At 37.4% G+C, this 21,654-nt stretch overlaps 1 protein-coding gene across 1 annotated transcript in view; it reads left to right on the plus strand.

Moving 5' to 3' along the window:
• The first annotated feature begins 10,507 nt into the window (after positions 1-10,507).
• LOC125264411 (synaptotagmin-7-like) overlaps positions 10,508-21,654 on the plus strand; it is a 74,818-nt gene continuing 63,671 nt past the window's right edge. The window contains exons 1-2 of the mRNA XM_048183686.1: positions 10,508-10,608; positions 18,564-18,914. Coding sequence (XP_048039643.1) covers positions 18,871-18,914 — 44 coding nt within the window. The 5' untranslated portion in view covers positions 10,508-10,608; positions 18,564-18,870. The remainder of the gene's footprint in view (positions 10,609-18,563; positions 18,915-21,654) is intronic.

Here is a 21,654-nt window from a genome sequence, read left to right on the forward strand (position 1 = left end):
ATTGTATTTCTGACCAAACTTGGCACTGAGGGCCCTCCATTGGCTGCCTATTCAATTTAGAATCAATTTTCGAAGTTCTCTTACTGGCGTATAAATCTTTACATAACCAAGCCCCTAGATATCTCTCAGAGCTGTTGAAAATATCACATTCTTATTACATTGTATCATGGTCTTGTTTATCTGTCATTTCTTTGGTTTTAAATTCATGTTTTATTCTTTCATAAAATGCTGTATTTTATGAATGCATTAGCGTATCATTACAAAACTCAGTATGGGTCATCAGCACAATGCCCTGAAGGAGCCTGAGAAGTTCCAAGCTAGCGCCACCTAGTGGTAAAATCAAATATTCAAATGCTTATAACTTTGGGTGTGGTCGACTTATTTTCAAGGGAGTCCTCTCCTTAGACTCCTGAATCCTTGCCAAGTCCAACAATACCAAACATGCTATGTGCAATGTGTTTAGCCAATATCTTCGAAACCATTAGTCTAATCGAGGCAAAACCACCAGTGGAAATTAGGTCTTAATAGATTCCTTGAGTCATGCCAAGAACATAGATACCAAATTGCCATAATTGTCCATGCTTGCTGTCTGCCATTTTGATTTACTTTAAAAAACTACTTTTTGAACTCCTCCTAGACCGTTAGTACGATTTTCACCAAATTTGAGTCAGACACCTTCCAACCTTGCCTGGAAAATCTAGCACCAGCGGATGAGTCTGGTCGCCATTGAATCAATTCAATTTCTAGGGCAGAGCAAATCCGAGGAAACAGGAAGCGGAGTAAACCAATCAGAGAAGGGCGGATAAGACGTTAGCAAAGCGACAACAGATTCAACAGCGAAAAGTAAATAATTAATGTGTTTTTGGTCATTTAAAACTGAATTCACGGCTGAATAGAACAAACTCTCGGGTCTCGCGTGCGCAATCTTTGTTGATATTGAAGGGACTTTCGCCGCACTAGAGTGACGCTGTTTGCGTCACTGAAATAAACAAATCTGATTGCACAGTACGGTTTGGAGTTGACCCGAGGCACGACGGAGGGCAGACTGACCAGACTGATATATCTTGTAGAAGATACAGTGGCGTGAAAAAGTATGTGAACCCCTTGCAGAATCTGTGAAAATGAGAATTATTTTAATAAAATAAGAGGGATAATAAAAAAATGCATGTTATTTTTTGTTTAGTACTGTCCTGAGTAAGATATTTTACATAAAAGATGTTTGCATTTAGTTCACAAGACAAAACAATAGCTGAATTTATTAAAATAACCCCATTCATAAGTTTGTGAAGCATTGATTCTCAATACTGTGTGTGGTTACCTGATGATCATGACTGTTTTTATGTTTTGTGATGTTGTTCATGAGTCTCTTGTTTGTCCTGAGCAGTTAAACTGAGCTCTGTTCTTCAGAAAAATCCTCCAGCTCCTGCAGATTCATCAGTTTTCAAGCATTTTTGCATATTTGAACCCTTTCCAGCAGTGGATGTATGATTTTGAGATTCATCTTTTCACACTAAGGACAACTGAGGGACTCAAACATTAAAAAACTATTAAAAAAGGTTCAAACATTCACTGATGCTCCAGAAGGAAACACGATGAATTAAGAGTCGGGGGGTGAAAACTTTTGAACAGGATGAAGATGTCCCAATTTTTCTTATTTTGTTTAAATATCATTGTTGTTCATTTAGTACTGACCTTCAGAACCAACAGAAGATACTTGCATGTTTCCCGGCAGAAAAATTAAGTACAATTTACCTTGATATTTAAATTCAAAAGTTTTCACCAATGCTTCGTGTTTCCTTTTGGAGCATCAGTGAATGTTTGAACCTTTTTTAATAGTTGAGTTTGAGTCCCTCAGTTGTCCTCAGTGTGAAAAGATGAATCTCAAAATCCTACAGTCAATGCTGGAAAGGGTTCAAATATGCAAAAATGCTTGAAAACTGAAGAATCTGCAGGAGCTGGAGGATTTTTCTGAAGAACAGAGCTCAGTTTAACTGCTCAGAACAAACAAGAGACTCATGAACAACATCACAAAACATAAAAACAGTCGTGGATCATAAGGTAACCACACACAGTATTAAGAACCAATGGTTCACATACTTATGAACGGGGTTATTTTAATAAATTCAGCTATTGTTTTGTCTTGTGAACTAAATGCAAACATCTTTTATGTAAAATATCTTACTCAGGACAGTACTAAACAAAAAATAACATGCATTTTTTATTATCCCTCTTATTTTATTAAAATAATTCTCATTTTCACAGATTCTGCAAGGGGTTCACATACTTTTTCATGCCACTGTATATCATTCTGGACTTGCCAGGCAACTTCCAACCATGCTGGCAAAAAGTTATGGATTTTGTGTTGAAAGACAAAACCGTTTTCATATAGCGCAGCAACAAATTTGAGGCATAATGTGGAAATGACTGCTTTGCCCTATTGATAATACCAAACTTTGCATGTTTCGTTGTCAACTTACTCTGACCACACCACATCAGTTTGGTCACAGCGACAACTATTGGTCGACTGTGATAATCCTTTCAATCATATTTCTAATGACTGTATGATTTTTCAGCCAATTTCCCTTAAAGCATCTTAAAATGTCGTTACTTGATGGTGTTGCAGTTGGTCTGACGCTCCCAGCCATGTTGGCATGACTTATCGTGCTTGACCCTGATAATTGCTGCTTGCAGCTATATTTTAATTTTGTTCCTATCTCGTTGTTTGCAGCCATCCATTCAAATTCAAGATGAAATTAAGTCAAATTATTATCATTTGTAAGGTATTCACCGGATTCAGTTTTGCTTAATTTACATAAAAAAATCTATATACTGATATATACCATTACTGTATTATATATGATTTTGATCATGCCACCCACCACTAATTAGGTGTCTTACCTCTGATATGACTTTTTCCTCTCTTGCTTCTGATGTTTTTGTTAAGATTAGAAGTTTGTAACTACAGTAGGTTATAAAAGAGTGAATGCAGCACAGAATAAATATGACTTTAAGTTGTTTGTGCAACATATCCATCTCAAATCCCCTTTAATCTCACCCTTAGAGCTATTTTTACATCATCTCTTCTGTTCAGAATTCTTTTACTTTTTCAAGACTCGATGCCACTTAAAAACACAGGAGCTGAGGAATGATGTTAGACAAGAGAAACCTTTCCTAAAAAGTCTCTCTGTGACTGGATCGTTCCACACTGCCAGTTACTGTAGTTTTACACCAGTGTTTTTTCTCTCTCTCTGGGGTGTCTGTCTATCTGAACTCTGTTTTTTTCCTCAGTTGGACTCATTGTGGCTTTTTCTCCTGTCTTTCTCTTTGCCTGCAGTGATCTAGACAGGGACTTTTGGAATAACAACGACAGCAGCACTGTGCAGCAGCGCTGGAGCTCTTATCCACCCAAGGAGTTCCTCCTCAACATGTCCCCCTACGCCCCCTATGGAGACCCTCGCCTCACGCCCAAGTGAGTCTTGGTTACGGCTGGTAAGGGACCCCTTCTCTCTGTGCAGGGCTGTACTGAAAGGGGAAGTCCATTCGATCCTCTCTATTCCGGCCTTCCATTCCAGCGATCCTCTTTAGCTTACAGGGACTTGTCTGTGTCTCATGAAGCTTATCAAATGTCTGAAAGCAATGTCCAGGGTCATATTTCACCCCAAAATCAAAAAGAAAAAAACAGGAAAATTATGCATGAAGAAAATGAAGAATGTTTTTTATGACTATTCAGATGCATTATTTTCATGCCACTTTTAAAATTCTTGTTACTGTAATACATTGTAAAAATATTAAAATGTTATAAATGCATACACATTTATACATCTATCATCTATTAAAGCAGCTAATAATTTGTGATTGTGCTTTGCAACTCATAGTAATGTGCTGGGTTTTTGTGTTTTTGTCTTTATAAAATCTTTATAATTTTTTTTTTTTTTTTTGCATTATTTTCTTGACAGTTAAGCTCATTTAAATCCACAAATTCTCATTACCATAATGAAAAATGTTATAAATATTATATAGATATAATATAATAAAAGCTTACAAATATTATTATTGTAATTATATATTTGTGCTGTCAAACGATTAATCGCATCCAAAATAAAAGTTTGTGTTTACCTATTATTATTAAAAAAAAACAAAAAAAAAAAAAAATATATATATATATATATATATATATATATATAAAATATTTATATTTCTAGATACTATAAAAATAATAACATAACAGTTTTGTATAACTGTAATGAACATTTGTGTGAAAAATGTCATTAACTGTGATTCATATTTTCATGCAAAATATTATTTAATATTTTTTAGTTTGATTTTGGGGGTAAATATGACTTGTTCTTATCAGGTTTTGTCAGATTCATCCATGATCTCATACTTAAAATGAGGCAGAAAAAGTCAATGACTTGTTTTAGTTTCGATGACTTACTTCTTTAAGGTCAATTTGCATGACCCACAAAGCAGCCATATTTCCCATTGACCCCATCTGTAAGAGCTATATCTAGGGCAGTCCATGTCATTTTCTAACATTCTTGTTGGCTTTTTATCATTCAGCGTACACCACAATCCCGACTGAAATGAGATGAAATGTCCAATCTTTAGGTCAACCCATCACTCTCTGCGAAACGTGGGTTGAGTTTCACAGAGGGTACTGGGGTTCGCTCCAGTCCGCCGTTTCCTTGTAATTTAATTGCTTAATTGAAGTCATTATCTTCAAGGGAATGTAGTCTTTCTGGATTAATTCCCAGGATAAATCTGAATCTAATTGATAGGAGACAGATACAGACTGCAGGTCCCTGCCCACTTTTCATCCACATGCTGATAATTACGGTCTACATTCCCTCCCACAAACACACACTCAAAACATCAGTGTGTGTTTAATATATGATCAGTAAGATGTCTGTTTAGACATCTACTGAAGAATTACATTTTATTTAATTTTTAAATTATTTTATTTTATTTTATTTTATTTTATTTTATTTTATTTTATTTTATTTTATTTTATTTTATTTTATTTTATTTTATTTTATTTTTTCTGGCCCATATAGCACATATAGTATGACTACTCTATGTGCTATAAATGACTTGTGCTATATTCTAAGGCAAAAAAATATATATATATTATTTATTTATTTTATACTGTATTTTCTGCACTGATTTTGGCGAACTTTGTGATAGATATAACTTTTCCATTCTGTGAACGTTTTCTGCAAGCACAGATTTCATGTGGGATTTCCGCACTTCCACCTCTCTCAAATTTCATTCGCAAATTTCATTTCGGATCCCGTGACGGATCTTGATGTGGCAAGTTTGAAAAACACATCTTCAAATGAAGTTTGAGAGCTGTAATGGGAAGATTAATGACTTGAATTGTGGTCTGTTCCTCGCACAATGCTATCATGTGACTTCAGAAGACTTGGAACATAGCGCACGCAAGTCATACTGTATGCACTACTGTACAATAAAAATAAGAGTAAATTCTAACAAAATTTGATTTTTTTAGGTAAATTACTTCATTTAAAGATCTGATGGATCGCTAAAACATTTTTCAAGCCCCCTGTTCCCTACAGCCCTGCCAGCAGCACTAATGTTTCTAACTGCTAACATTTCACCCCCAGCCCATGGATGGTCTCCATGGAGACGGACAACCCTCAAAATCTCTGACCTTTGACCTAAAAGGTTTAGATGCATTCAAGGACATCTTGATTGGAAGTGTATTGGTTTCTGGCCATCTTATCTAGTCCTGATTGAATGTCGAGGGTTGACCGTTTGCTCTTCTGCTGTGGTGTTGTGTTTTTTTGTGCCTTTATGGTAGTTGTTGTATTTCGTCTCTCCAGTCACCTGTAACTTCCCCTTTGTAGTTTGACTCTCGGTATGTACCTGTGGAACACACCTTCAGGAGTTTACCAAAAAAATCTCCTTCTGATGGCTTCTTCGATTTTTATTTATTTATTTTTTTATACCAGTTTTTCATTCTTCAGTATTTCATTCTTTTCATAGCTGCTGTTTTACAGGATATCATCATCTTATATCATCTTATATTTACTTAATTTTAACCGTTTAAAATGTATTAGTAGAGGCTTTTCTGTGTCTATTATTAAGCTATTTTGTACATAGAGATGCATTCACACTGACAGCGAATAAATTGATAAAGGTCGCCCAGTTTCTGGACTGTTAACTTGCTAGATAGTTTGTAATCCATGCTGTGGATCTCTCATTATATCACTTCGCTCTGCATTTTGTTAAATTCGCATCGCTAACGTCATTCCTCTCGTAAATCATCATATATATATGAAGAGTGGGGTTCCAAAACACGATAAACAAAATTGAGTTTCCGCCAAAATCAGTATTGTATCTGGTCGGTATTGAAAAGTCATTTATTAATTTTGCGCAAAATGTGATATCCGTCGTGTTATTCTGTCATGTTTTCTCCCTTTCTTTCCAAATCGCGACAAACGCCAGTCTCCCTTCTCTGCAGAACGCGATATATCCGCTCAACCAATCACAGCGCACCATTCCACCCACTGTAAACATTGAAGGCTTTTTTAAAAGCCGTTTTTTAATACCAATGTACTCTGCAAATGTGTTTATTTAACCATGCGGTGGCACCAGATACTCTTTAATCGGTAATGACAAATAATTTATAACATTAACAAGATGACCCGTTGAATTCATTTTGAGAGCGACGGCTGAATGTATTTTTAGTAAAATGCCTGTATATAAGATAAATAGTTTAGATTCTGTCATATATGTGAATCAACTTACTTTGTTGTGTATTAATGTGGATTAATTGCATTTTGAAAAAAAAAGTGTCATGGATTTATTGCATTTTGGGGAAAAAATAAGATGTTTTTATTGCGTTTTGGAACCAAACTCTCTCTCTCTCTCTCTCTCTCTCTCTCTATATATATATATATATATATATATATATATATATAATATATATATATATATATGAGGGGCGTTTCCTCTGGGGAGGCAAGGGAGGCAGTGCCTCCTCAAAAAAAAAATTGGATGAGAAAATAATCCATATTGCACAAATAAAACAACGCAAATATTACAAAATTTGACATTAAAAAGTATATAAATCACTAGTTTTTCTTAAGCAACACTGTCCAACAGCGAGACCAGCGGGTAAATTTAAAGTGGGAGTCCGTGTCTCTCTTGCCTCCCCTGAACCCATTGACTTTTAACAGATCCCTTAAAGCCCGCTCTGGGTTTAGTAGGGGGTAACTGAGAATGAATGGGGAAAGTCACGTGAGAAGAGGCAGTGCCTTGTGTGATTTGTTATGATTGAATAGAATATGATTGGTTCACCAGATAAATCCCGCCTCTTGTTTACATGCATGTTCCGCGTTCGTGAAAAGCAGCTAATAATGATGCTGACCAGTCGCTGCAAATCTCTGTCAGTGTGAGCATCTTTAATAAGAAGATATTCAGAACAAAATGTGAAGAGATTAAGACACTACTTATAGCACTCAGCAACCTTGCCATCTGCTTTAACAAATGTCAAGCCCCCTCTGTGTCTGTTCACCCCCTGAGGTTGATGCACAAATGTTGCGTTATGGGTCATCTGTGTCTTAAGTGGCTGTCGTCGATCTGTTGCCGTCTATGCTAGTCACGACACCTGTGTTTGAAGTGTTAACCTTTAGTCTGTCTCTGCCGTCGCTGTGTGTAATCAGTTCTGTACTGTCCAGATTTAGTCCCTGTCTCACTTGAAGGGAAAGCAAGAATGATTAATGATGGGAAACATAATATGATCAGGTGGCCGGTATCTCTTAAATTTAATATGTATTTGATCAAATTTAGTATTTTCCCAATTATACTGTACATACACTACCTTTCAAAAGTTTGGGGTTGGTAAGATTTTTAACATTTTTTTGAAACAAGTCTCTTCTGCTCAGCAAAGCTGCAGTTATTTAAACAAGTAAAAACTGAAAAAATTGTGAACTATTATTGGAATTTAAAATAGCTGTTTTCTATTTTAATATATATTAAAATGTAATTTATTCCTGTGATCAAAAGCTGAATTTTCAGCATCATTACTTCAGTCTTCAGTGTCACAAGATCCTTCAGAAATCATTCTAATATGATGATTTGATGCTCAAGAAACATTTATGATTATTACCATTGTTGGAAACAGTTAATATTTTTGTAGAAACGCTAAGACATTTTTTCAGGATTTTTTTGATGAATAGAAAGTTCAAAAGAACAGCATTTAAAAAAAAATATATATATATATATATATATATATATTACAGATGTTTTTACTGTCACTTATGATAATAAAATGCATCCTTGTTGAATAAAAGTATATATTTTTTTCCAAATAAAATAAATTAAAAAAAATATAAATATAAATATAAATATTACTGACCCCAAACTTTTGACCGACAGTATTCATGTGATTTGAATATCATGTAGAAGTAGGGCTGCACAGTTAGGTAAAAAAAATATTGCAATTATGCTGTGATTTGAAAGCCAAAAGAAAAAGGCATAAAATGTCATTGAAACAGCAGCTTAAAAAGCATGTGCAAAAACTGCAAACCAGTGCACAAAGGCTTTTGTCTGTAAATTAAATTGTGTATTAAACACGCTCTGCTGATGATAGAATGAATTACTCTTCATGCTGAAGTTCTCTTCTCTCATTTAGTTGACCCAAAAGTGCACTGATTGAAATCCAACTCAGCTTTCTTAGCATTCACACAGTTTGATGCTGGAAAAACGTCTTAAACCAGTCTAAGCCTGGTTAGTCTGGTCTGTTGCAAGGTTTTAAAAGGGTTTTGCTTTTCAGATGCTCAGGCTAGCAGACCAGCTGGCTGCCTATCTTAGCTCTGCATTATTTTAGAGTCATTTCTATTCTATTTACTCATATTTTGAATTAGCTTTTATTTTTATATTTTTATATTTTTAAGTTTTAGTCATTTTGTTATGTGCTTTTCTCATTTTTATTTTTTCACTTTATTTTTATTTTAGTACTTTTAGGCGGTTTCACAGACAGGGCTTAGATAAAGTCAGGATTAGGTCTTAGTTAAACATTACTGGTGTGCAGGGCTTGACATTAACAGCCACTGTGTCTATCTTACTAGCCACTCAGCATTTACACTGGCCACAATTTTGACATCGATACCATGGGGAAAAACTGCCATATAGAAATTTTTAATATTATAATCATAATTTGGCTGCAGGTATATTAGGCTGCTGTCACTTTAAGACCTGACGCACTGATCCATTATACTGTTACACATGCGTTTTCTTTCTCAACTGTTTACTTTAACTTAAAATATAACTGACTGCGTTTATGTGAATACTCACCAAGACTGGCATTTTGACATTATTTTGTGTATTTGACTGTTTAAGTGCAATAATCAACTAAAAAGAACTCAATTTAGTACTGAGAGGCGGCTTTATGTGTGTGTGTGAGCACAAAATCTGCAGGAATGAGAAAAATTATGTGCAATACACGCAAACCCACGCCAAAATTCAAGCCCTGTAACACCAACGATATTCATCCAGAGCAAATGAAACTAGTGAGTGAGGGGAGGAGGGTTTGTGTGTCGACTCACTGTCGGAGAGATGAGAGATGACCAGCAAACTAGCTTAGGCTGGTTTAAGCATTTATATAGGGCAGTGCACTTATTAATATTTAATTGAATAAAATAATAAATAATAAAAATTTCATACAGTAATATTGAGGTAGGACACAATTATAAAACGTTTTGTCCTTGCTCATGAATATTAATTACATACAGAGTCATAAATTAATATTCAATAGGCCCAGTAGTCCAATTCACTAAAGTCTAGATGCTGGTAAAATGGCGTTTACTATAGTAGGATTGCCACTTGCAGTTTTTTGGCAGAGGCTTGGTCTTAAAGCTGTCCTTTTACATGTTTGTAAACAGCTAAAATACTTAACTATATTCTTAATTAATTAAATTGTAGCCTTAAGCTGTTTAATAATGACTCAGGGCCCTATATGGAACGCTGAGGCATACATTATTTTTTGATTTTCTGTCAGACCAAGAAAAATAGATCTTTTAATCAAGGTCTTGCTGTGTGTGTTTGGCTTCTTGCAGGGACAGTCTATACATCAATATTACTTTTCTTAAGTGTGTGACATAGCAAACAAATACGATACAACAATTCCAACAGCACCTGCCTTCCTTTTACTGTCCGCCCACGTTCCCTGTAAATCAGACCCATCTGCTTGCTCTCCCAGCTCCCTAGCGTCTGCCCCCTTGTGCCCTGCACCGTCTACGTTCCCGTTACACCTGCTTGGTTTACAGCTGTGGCTCGAGCGGGATTGTTTTCTACCGCTGCTCCTTATTGCTCTGCCTGAAGGGTTCTGAACAATCTGTGCCTCTTTTCCTTCTGTCTGAATCTTTCATTCTTCTTCAAACTCTCCTGTCATTTCTGTTCTTGCATATCTCCTTATCTCTCTTCTCCCTCTTTCAGTGGATCGCTGGAGAAGGGAGGGGTGGGTGGGGGGGCAGTGGGGGGTCCCAGTCGCAGTGACAGCTGCATAGGCGCAGGGACCAGCAAGTCCGGGAGGTGGCACACTGTCCAGAGCCACCTGCACTCCGGCAGCTTGAGACCCAGCAAGTGAGTGTCAGAGGATGACTTCTTTTCCTTTTTAGAAGTTTAGGGCAAGAAATCAAGTGGTTGTGCATAATGGTTTAGTTAAATGTTGAGGGGGGGTGGTGGGGGTCATGGTGGTTGAACTGTTTCTTTACTTACCATGCTCTTTTCTATACAACGACTGTGACAAAAAAAGCACTATAAAAGTAGCCCATATGGTCTTAAAGTCTTAAAGTTATATATAACCTAGTGTGCTCCAAAACAATGACAAAATTCACATTTAGAAGACATAAGCGTTCGAAACTTACAGTCTCTCACTTCCGCCAATATGGATCAATGGTTTTGATGACATCACTCTGCACTTCAGCTTCTCATCAGATTTTCTGTCCAATCAAATGCTCTCTAGAATCTGAAGCGTCCCGCCCCCTACATTATAAATAGATGCTGAAGCTGCGGCTGAAATCAGTCACTTGTTCACACATTTACTATTTTCTACATGGTGAATGGCACATAGTGCACTACATAGGGGATAGGGGACGATTCAGATGGTGTAAATATGCTTTCCATTGAGGCGAATGAAGTCTGGTTTCACATCAGCGTCACGTGAACCGCACAGTCTGCTCCGGTCCAGAGACCAGAGAGCACAGAGCGGATCATATGACCACAAAATGTATCAAACCCATTTGAATGATCAAAAATTTTAAAGCGATATGGAGGAGATTAGGAGGAGAAACTGTTAGAGATTAGAAGGAACTGAGGCTTTACGGAGTTCAACAGCTCTGTTCGAGCTGTGATATAAACAAAACGCTACTGGCTGTTTTAAAAAAAAAAGGGGAGGAGCTGTTCGATATGTCCCGCCCTGTCTTCCTGTTTCAGCGGAAATTACATCAACGCATTGAATAATGCTGCGCGTTTCAAGCCACTTCAGTGGGCCTTTAAGATTAGTTGACATATTTCACCAGGTTTAATGAAATGTCATTGGCTCTCACAATTGTTGTACACAACCGTTCAAAAGTTTGAGGTCTGTAAGATGTTTTTGAAAGACGTCTCTTCTGCTCACCAAGACTCAATTTATTTGATCAAAATACAGTAAAACAGTAATATTGTGAAATATTTTTACAAATACCTGTTTTCTATGTAAAATATATTGAAAAATGTAATTTATTTCTGTGATCAAAGCTGAATTTTCAGCATCATTACTCCAGTCTTCAGTGTCACATGATCCTTCAGAAATCATTCTAATATGATGATTTGCTGCTCAAGAAACATTTATTATTATTAGCAATGTTGTAAACAGTTGTGCTGCTAATTGTTTTCAGGATTCTTTTATAAATAGAACGTTCAAAAGATTAACATGCATTTGAAATGGAAATCTTCTGTAACATTATAAATGTCTTTACTGTCACTTTTGATCAATTTAATGTGTCCTTGCTGAATACAAATATTCATTTCTTCAAAAAAAAAAAAAAAAAAAATCTTACTGACCCAAACTTTTGAATGGTAGTGTATATGAATTTTTGAACAACAGAATTTTTGTTAAATTAAGTTTAGAATAGTAGGTAAATTCATTTGAAGGAATGATCTAGCAAATATATGGAATAAACCCAAGGTACTGTTAATTGGTTGCACTGACTTTGGGAAAGCATCAATAGTACAATAATATAAAGTGATAATACTAATAATCTCTGTTGGTTTATGTAAACATCATTACAAAAGGTCTTTTTTTAGTGTCACGCACCATTAAAATTGTTTCATGTTTGACTCACATGTCAGTTTTAAAATAATGAACCAATCAGATGAATTTGGGGTTGTGATGATTACATTTCTGTAACATGTATAATGATTCGTATTAGTGACAGTGAAAGATGCGCCTAGACATGATTTCTGTTCATTTGCATTATGCTCCTGTTACTCTAGCTGTTTTTGATCTGTGTGAATGGCCCCTGAATGATGACATTTATTATATTAAATTGTCAACTGTAGCTTTCAAGTATTTTAAAATGTGTAGCACTATATAATGAACCATATTTGATGTTCTTGCATATCTAGTTTTTATTGCAAGCTGACTGGGGGTTTTGTTGGATAACTGATAGCACGTTCATAAAGGAAATTATGTTATGATGTCAGATGCTTCACAAAAAACAAAGCAAAAATTGTTTTAAGATGGTTATTCATACATTTTGCTTTAGTAGGCAAGTAGAAAATATCAGTTTTAGATTTCCAAATATTCCTTTTTTCAAATATAGTAATTAAAAGCACATTAAAACAATATTATATTCGCAATGTTGCTTAATTTGATCAGCCGCATAATCACCATTAATATCATCTCGCCCAGGCCTAATGTGACTTCACGTGGACTTCATTGTGTGAGCAAACAACCTCACATCACCAAGATTTAAAAAATGGAGACACCTGAAATGTAGAACATTTTGTTTCACTGATTAATGACTCCTAAAATCTTGTCCTTTTCTATTTAGTCACGTCTTCTTCAGCCCTCCAAAGCTCTTTCTCTCATTTCATGTTTCTGTCCACTCCCATCTTCGACCTATAATTGGTTTCTAGAGTTGCGACCCTTCCTCTCATATCTTTCTACAGCCCCTCTTGCCATCTTTACACATGTTCTCCACCAGCGTTTCTATCACCTGGTGTCTTGAAGCTTTGTAATAACAAGAAACTACAGGTTTATGCTAAAGCTTACGGATTTGCTGGAGGAGTCTGAATCACCAACACTACTCCTTCAACTCGTGTTTGGATGAGTGCAGATGTGAATGTCAGTGTTTGACAGGATTGCTTTAAGAGTCGTCCTGAGAATGATTTTTCTTGACAACAGAGGTTAGATTTTCCTCACTAATCAAATATTTAGTACAGTGAAAGAGGACAGTTAAAGGAATAGTTCACACAAAAATTAAAATTGTTTAATCACCTTCATGTTGTTCCATACTGTTTGGCTTGTTTCTTTATTTTATTTTATTATTTTTTCATTTTAGCCACTGTTTTCCTTATAATAAAACTGGATTAAATAATGAGTATTTTCTTTTTTCTTTTCTTTTTTTTTATTGAACTACTCCTTTAAGGTGAGACTAGCAAGTACATTGATTTATTAAACTTAGTTTTAGCCATGAGAGGATAAGATCCTTTATAACTTTCCAATATGAAATTGCTCCTGCGTTACAGAGGAAAAGACAGAAGCTTTAGTAATGTGATGTGCAATTTCTCAGTTAGCCACTGAATATTTAAAGTTCATCTGAGGAAGTACTGGCCTAAAATTGCCTAAAATTGGTTTTTCGAGCCCGGTCTTTAACAAAGCAGTTGTACTTTAATGTCGAATTTCACACAGTATTCATGTCTGGCAAGGGCTAGGGGCTAGATGAATCCAACAAGAAAAACCTTTCTTTTTTCCCCCTCTAAAACAGCAATACTTTCTTTTGGGGAGCTGTATTTTTTCATTCTTTGACGCTTTCTTTTGCTTCTGTGTATTCTCGCTTTGATCATTGTTTCGACTGAGTCCGCAACCCCCACACACTTTTTTCTTCCTTGCTTTCTAAACCTATTTATAACACACAGAACTGAAGCAGAGATGAGAAAACGAGTAGATGGGGAATGTAAGTTCCTTAATGACAGCTCAAGCTGCATAATGGGTGTAAGTGCAGGGTGATATACCGCATTACATACATGCATATACGGTATACTGTGTATATATGTATGTATATCTAAAAATCATGTGTGAAACGAGTGCCGTCGCAACACGCTTGTGGCATTAAAATGTGATTCAAAATAGGACCTGTTCATGGACCAACTTCCTTGTCAGAGATTGAACAATATTTCTATCAATCAATCAATCAATCAATCAGATTTTAGCGTGAGGGTTAATCTAAAGACACTTTCACATGATTCACTTCAGGGCAACTCTCAAAACAAGCGTTGTGACGTCCAGGTATTGTGCTATTTTACTGTCAGTCTCTGAATATGTCATATAATTGTTGTCAATAAGATAATTGTATCTTGTTGGCTACATAGATAAAATTTGGTCTTGGAAGCATTGGTATGAAGGTGCTGAACACTACAAATCAGCCAGTAATGTTTTACATTATATGCCCTTGTTTTCCAGCAAAGGTGTGTTTATGAATTTACGGAACTGTAAGTAGGGGTTCAAGCGCATAGCCCTGAAACTGTATTCTAATTGTTAGAATTTCCAAGGATCAGCATTCTCCCCCAAAAGTGATCAGGCAGATCAAACCGTAAGTCATAGAGACTTGAAACTTTAAGGGATGGTAGTACCCATCCCATCTACAATGTCTCCAAGGTTCATCCCAATTGGCCTGATGGTGGCGGTACAGTAATCAAAACTACGTAATGGCTCATAAATCCTAGACCATTTGTCACAGGCTCAAGTGTTTTATAACGTTGGAATCCTTGGCTCAAGACGAACAAAATGCATGTCTCGGATTTGATCGTCAAATCGTCGAATTTTTGGGTATTTTGGATTTTTTGAAAAAACTACTTTTGCAAACTTAGTTTTTTCGCCCGATCGGAACCAAACCAGTGCCGAAAGATTCTCTGGAGTCTGATTGTCGATAATTATCGGAAAAAAGTTGAAATTTCGATCCAAGTCAATGATGGGACGCCAGAATGTTCAAAGTGGGCATGGCCACTTTTACTAAAATGGCTATCCCTCTTGAACAGAATGAGATAATTTTGCCAAACTTGGTACAACTATGTAAGAGCTCATTCTGTGGTTGTTTGAAAAGGGGCTTGGCGACTGGCCACTTGGTGCCACTATGAAATAAAACAAAACACGAAAATGGCTATAGCTACGCAACAGTCACTCCGATTGACTTGAAAACTGGCATGCGGTGTCTTTGTCCAAGGTGCCGTGATTGTCTATGAGGACATTTGCATATCTCGAAAAACATGGCTACTGTCGGCCAATGAATTTGGAGAAGCTGTCAGCCAAGATTAACGGAGGCCGATTGGAACGAAATGCGCTGGGCCTGTTTGACTCACAGTCCTAGAAGCCTAAAAGAAATTCTAAAAAAAATTGGCCACCAGGGGACACCTTTGCATTTTTCACGTGTGTAAATGATTGTATATCACGCAATTTTTGACCACATGTGACCACAACCTTCATACCATATGGTAGAACTCCTCATTCTGAGCAACTTTTGCCTCTGGGATCACTGCTGTCCATCGAATTGTTCCTTAAACATGGGAGATTATTTCAAAAACCTACTTTCACAAACTAGTCCTAGGTTTTTGGCTCAACCTCGATAACTGTTAAAAAGCTTTAAAATGTATATTTACTTAGTAAATTGCTTGTTTTGGCTGTAAATGGTCTTTTCCATCTATGATCTAGGTGGTTACAGGCTTGCTAAATAAAACAATACCTTTGTACGCATGTGCAGGCCTTAAAGCGCTTGAACCCCGTTAATTGCTGCTTACAGCTATATTTTCCAGTTTATTTCTTTATGTCAAATAAAACAATGTAATGGAAATCCAACATTTTATAGTTAATATAAAAAATGCTTTGCTAAAAATCAATATTGACTATTGTTTTATGGCAGGGAAAGTAACAATCATAACTACAGCATTAATAATCCTTATTTTTCAGTCCTCCGTTGTGTTGTGCAACTCAACTTTTCTGTTTTTTTAATATTTGTATTGGCACCGCCAATGACTTATCATGCAAACTGCCTGGTAATCATTGGCTGCACTTCAAAAGTCATTGCAGAAATAGTTTGAAATTTGATTGTCACTTGCACACAATGTGGCTTCGGTCCATAATGCATTGGGGAAGTTTGACATGAGTCATGTGAAAGGGCCTGGATCTCACAGGAAAAAATGTGGCAATTTTGTATGAATTTCACATGAAAATGTATGATTTTTAGAAAAAAGTAAGCATGAAGCTAACCCCACCCCTAAATATAATGGGTATATCACTGGGGTATAAACAGATTGTACGAAAACTATTTTTATAATTTGACAGAGAATGACAAAGGATGTTGATCCAGGAATACATCCTACTTGGCAAAATCATGTCATGCCCTATAGTTAGAAATGCCTACTCACCAACTCTAATAATCATACTAGCTTTCCATTGTAACATTCAAAAGTCAGTCACGGTAGTAACTCCTTCATTTAACTCATCTACATGAATTCATGTCCATTAACGTGTCGCTGTTCCTTTTGCAACCTTGACACTTGTATAAAAAGCGTAGTGGTAGAGTTTGAGTTATTGCTGACATTCAATCCCTTCACAAATACTCTCAGTGGGGACGCCTCCCTTGAGTACCGTGCGAGAATTATAGCACTGGGACCTTGATAGGGGTGTGTGGCGCTTCACTCTGGTGCAGTAAATCCTCCAGCAGAGCATTAGCATCCAACAGAACAGCTCAATGGGACTTTACACTAATCAGACATGATGCAGAGCAAAGGAAGCTGCTGGGAAGGGTTGAATGGATAGAAATAACTGAATTGAGATATTGAAGACATAGAAACTAAGTAGATGTAGAGAGATCTTTAGCGGGAGGAAGTTGGGTCTACAAGACATATTTCTTCGTCAGGTCATGCCACAAGAGAAACAGTTACCCCTTTTCCATTGAAATGGTGCAGGTGCTCGTCCCGGAGGAACTGTGAATCTTGACAACAGAATGGATGTGGCACAAGATCCTATCCTTCTTGGACTTTATTGTGGTTTTTGTTCACAGGTCTTGCAAGTTTTACGAAAATATTTTAAAATTCAAATTCAATGGGTCTCATTTACTAAGCATGTACATGCACAAATTTGTGCGTGAAATCTGTGTACGAACGTTTTCACGAACAAATTTTGATTCATTAATAACTTTCATTCTAAAATTTATTCTAAATTTACAAAAAAATGTAAGAACAACTGAAACCACTCGTACGCAAAAAAATGACATACTCTTGGTGGCCTTATATACAGATTAAGATGAAATTTTAAACAGATATAGATCTTAAATATAGGCTATCAGTAAAAAAAAGTAATGTAGCATTATAGCTGAAGTTTCGAGGTAGCCCTGCATAAAGACTCAGATATGCACATGTACAGCTGGCTAATCAGAGGTCTGAGGTCTGTGCTGAGAGTGATGAAAGAAAAGGGTGTGCGGAATGCCCTTATATGGACATGGTGTGTGGAATGCCCTAATATATGTCCTTATATGGACATGGTGTGCAGAATGCCCTTACATGGAAATGGTGTGTGGAATGCCCTTATATGGAATGCCCTTATATGCACATGGTGTGCGGAGTGCCCTTATATGGAGAGGGTGTGTGGAATGCCCTTATATGGAATACCCTTATATGGACATGGTGTGCGGAATGCCCTTATATGGACATGGCGTGGGTGTGTTTTATGTAAATTACTTGCCTCAGGCACACGGTCACTCATTTAGAATACTCAGAATTCATCAACATTAGAAGTTCAAATGTGCGTATTAGTGAATGAGACCCACTATGACATCTGAAGTTGCTACAAATAAATCAACAAATAAATCAAACAGATTTCTGTGGTAAAAACTGTTCCTGATTGGCCACAGGCTCTGGTACCAGCACCGTCATCCTGTCGGTGGAAAATGGGCGAATGTGTGTGTAAGTGAATGTTGCACATATTGCTAATGTTGCTGCCTAACTTTGCTTTCTTTTTCTTCCCTCATTCCCTCATTGTGCCTTTGTCCCCCCAATGGACGTCTTAAAATGTCTGTTCCTTCACGTTATCTTACCCTTCCCTCCCTCCCTCCCTAAACTCAATGGTCTTGTTTGTTTTTCTTCTGTGTCCCAACACTCTTCCTCATTCTGTCCTCTTTTCATGTCTGGCTTCCTCTCCCTTGTCCTCTTCGGTCTCTTTGGTCTTCATTAATCGTGTCTACCTTCTCTTCCCTTTATCTTGTGACTTCCTTTCTGTCCCTGTTTCTCGTCTTCGTCTTGCCCCACAACTTGGCCCCTTTCTTATTATTTGGTGCCAGTTTTGGGGACCCCTCTCTTTCCACCACCTCCACTTTGGAGCATATCCCGTCCTCAGCAGCCCGCCCCAGGCCCCTGGTCAGGCAGCAAAGCCTCCAGCAGCCCCTAACCCACCAGCCCCCGCCAGGCCCCAACGACCCCCCAGCCACCTCCCAGAGTCTGGGCCAACTGCACACCGGGCCCGGGGGTGGGGGCCACCGGGGGGGCCCGCGGGGGGTGCGTGGTAGCCCGGCTGGGGCAGGGGCGTCCCGCTACAGGTCGGGTGGAGGGGCACGATCACGGTCCAATCCTGGAAGCTGGGACCACGTGATGGGACAGATCCGGACCAGAGGCATGGATGTCAAGTCATTCCTGTGAGTATCAAATACCTCTAATCATTTTTTAAAATCTTTTCTTATCGATATTGAACTTAAAATTAGCTGTCATTGTCTCGGTAGTGCTATTTTTATTGCATTTTTTCCTGTATCACATATTTTAGCAATCATCGTAAATAATAATTTGAAAACTTAATTGCTCAAAATTCATCCTATGAAAACCGTTGTGAAATTGGATGTTGCATTACCATGGAAATGGTACTTTAAACCTTTTAGCGGGCTCAATTTTTGTGATACCAACTTCAAATTTGGAACACAACCTGATTAGATATGTGGCTTTTATTTTCTAGCAATTTTGGATTCAAAATTATCCATTAAAATATACATTTTGTATAAAAAAAAAATGTTTAGTTCAGCACATTTGCTTTACAGTAAACATAAACTTCTTTAACCTTTTTACACTTTCATTTTTTGAAGCTTTCACTTTTGCAATAATCTGTTAGGTGTCTTCTTTAAAGAGAAACCAACTTTAGGTCTGTATTCCAAAGCATTTATGAACTACAACCATTTTAGATCAGATTTACCTATGCTCAAAAAGGGGGGTGAAAGTTAACAGGTTAAAGTTGAAGCCACTTGTAGCGCCACTAGTGACATCAAATGGAATCGTAATTATAACGAGTCTGAAACAAACTGAGGCTACATTTACGTACATTTTATAAGTTTTTAACGTTATCAAAAAGATCCCCTTTCACACAGATCCTTAAAAAAGACTAAAAATGCTGTATTATGCTGCCAGGCCAGTAGTTGGCGATGTCACTTTATAAAGAAAGAATACGCGCATGTGCACATACGCAATCTTTTACAGAGCACTCGCGACAAACGCACATGCCTAGAGACTAAACACATAATATGCATGTGCATGCCCTCACCATTTTCAGAGATCCGCTTTTGTAGTTTACATGGAGACAATAACTGTATCGTTTTCAAAAACTTGCACTTTGAAACCTGTTTTCAAAAGTTGCATTTTCAGGCCCCCAAAACGCCTTTGATGTGTAAATGAACAGCCAAAACACATAAAAAGTTTTCAAAAAAGTTTTTTTGTTGCAAATGGTGTTGTGTAAACGGCCCCTGAGCTACACACTAAACTGGGAATGGAGAAAGTATAAGTTACACACTTGACATTTAATCTGTAATACATCCATTTAGTTCCTTAGTAGACTTATCAAAGATGCTCTTCTGCTTCCTACCACTGTTGTAATGTCTTCGGTTTTAGCAGGTCATCCTCCCAAGTTGATTAGTTGCTACTGAATTTTACCTCATGCATGTGATACTCCAGAGTGTATTTTACTGGATGCAGGGGTGTCGAAACAGAGTGTGAGAGTGGACAGGGTTATTTTAATAATTACCTATATTATGTGCTGTAGAGAATTGAAGTTGGGCATTCAGAAAGAAAGAAAGAAAGAAAGAGGTGATCCGATCCAACAGACGACCTACTGTAGCTCAAATTGCTCAAGAAGTTAATGCTGGATCTGATAGAAAGGTGTCAGAATACTCAGTTTTTTGCGTATGGGGCTGCAGAGCTGCAGACCAGTCAGGGTGCCCATGCTGACCCCTGTCCACCACCGAAAGAGCCAACAGTGGACACGTGAGCATCAGAACTGGACCACGGAGCAATGGAAGAAGATGGCCTGGTCTGATGAATCACGTTTTCTTTTACATCACGTGGATGGCCGGGTGCGTGTGCGTCGCTTACCTGGGGAACACATGGCTCCAGGATGCACTATGGGAAGAAGGCAAGCTGGTGGAGGCAGTGTGATGCTTTGGGCAATGTTCTGCTGGGAAACCTTGGGTCCTGCCATCCATGTGGATGTTACTTTGACACGTACCACCTACCTAAGCATTGTTGCAGACCATGTACACCCTTTCATGGAAACGGTATTCCCTGGCCTCTTTCAGCAGGATAATGCATCCTGACGCAAAGCAAAAATGGTTCAGGAATGGTTTGAGGAACACAACAACGAGTTTGAGGTGTTGATTTGGCCTCCAAATTCTCCAGATCTCAATCCACTCGAGCATCTGTGGGATGTGCTGAACAAACAAGTCCGATCCATGGAGGCTCCACCTCGCAACTTACAGGACTTAAAGGATCTGCTGCTAACATCTTGGTGCAGATACCACAGCACACCTTCAGGGGTCTAGAGGAGTCCATGCCTCGACGGGTCAGGGCTGTTTTGGCAGCAAAAGGTGGACCAACACAATATTAGGAAAGTGGTCATAATGTTATGCCTGATCGTTGTATCTTTTAATAGTCGATAAATAACTTTTGACTTGAGTCATTTATTGCTAAGATTATTTGCTATTTATTGCGTTATATGTCAATATTTTGTTTTTAAAAGAGTTTTTTAATTCTCTGGCTCTGGATATTGTGCAAAATGGTCACAGATATAGGAAGAATATAAAAATATGGTATTGTGTTGGTTGTTGTATTAGTATTAATTGTATTAATGTTTGTTTTTTTTAGATAGAAATGCTCGCATCCAAATGGTTTAGGGGGCCCAAAATAGTCTTGTTTCTGGAGCTCATGCATGTGGTGCTGTTTGTGTGAATATTCACCATCTTCACTCTCATTTTATTCTGTACTCTTCAAGTCTGTCTGATGAACTGTGGGTTGCTACGCCACACACTTTATTAATGCTTCCATAGTAACTTCTCCATTTCTAATGAATGCTGAATATGATTGATGTTTTTGCCCCCAAGCGAATCCTTGTAATATTCATGT

This window comes from Megalobrama amblycephala, linkage group LG3 (assembly GCF_018812025.1).
Source record: "Megalobrama amblycephala isolate DHTTF-2021 linkage group LG3, ASM1881202v1, whole genome shotgun sequence".
In the NCBI taxonomy this organism is placed as follows: Eukaryota; Metazoa; Chordata; class Actinopteri; order Cypriniformes; family Xenocyprididae; genus Megalobrama; species Megalobrama amblycephala.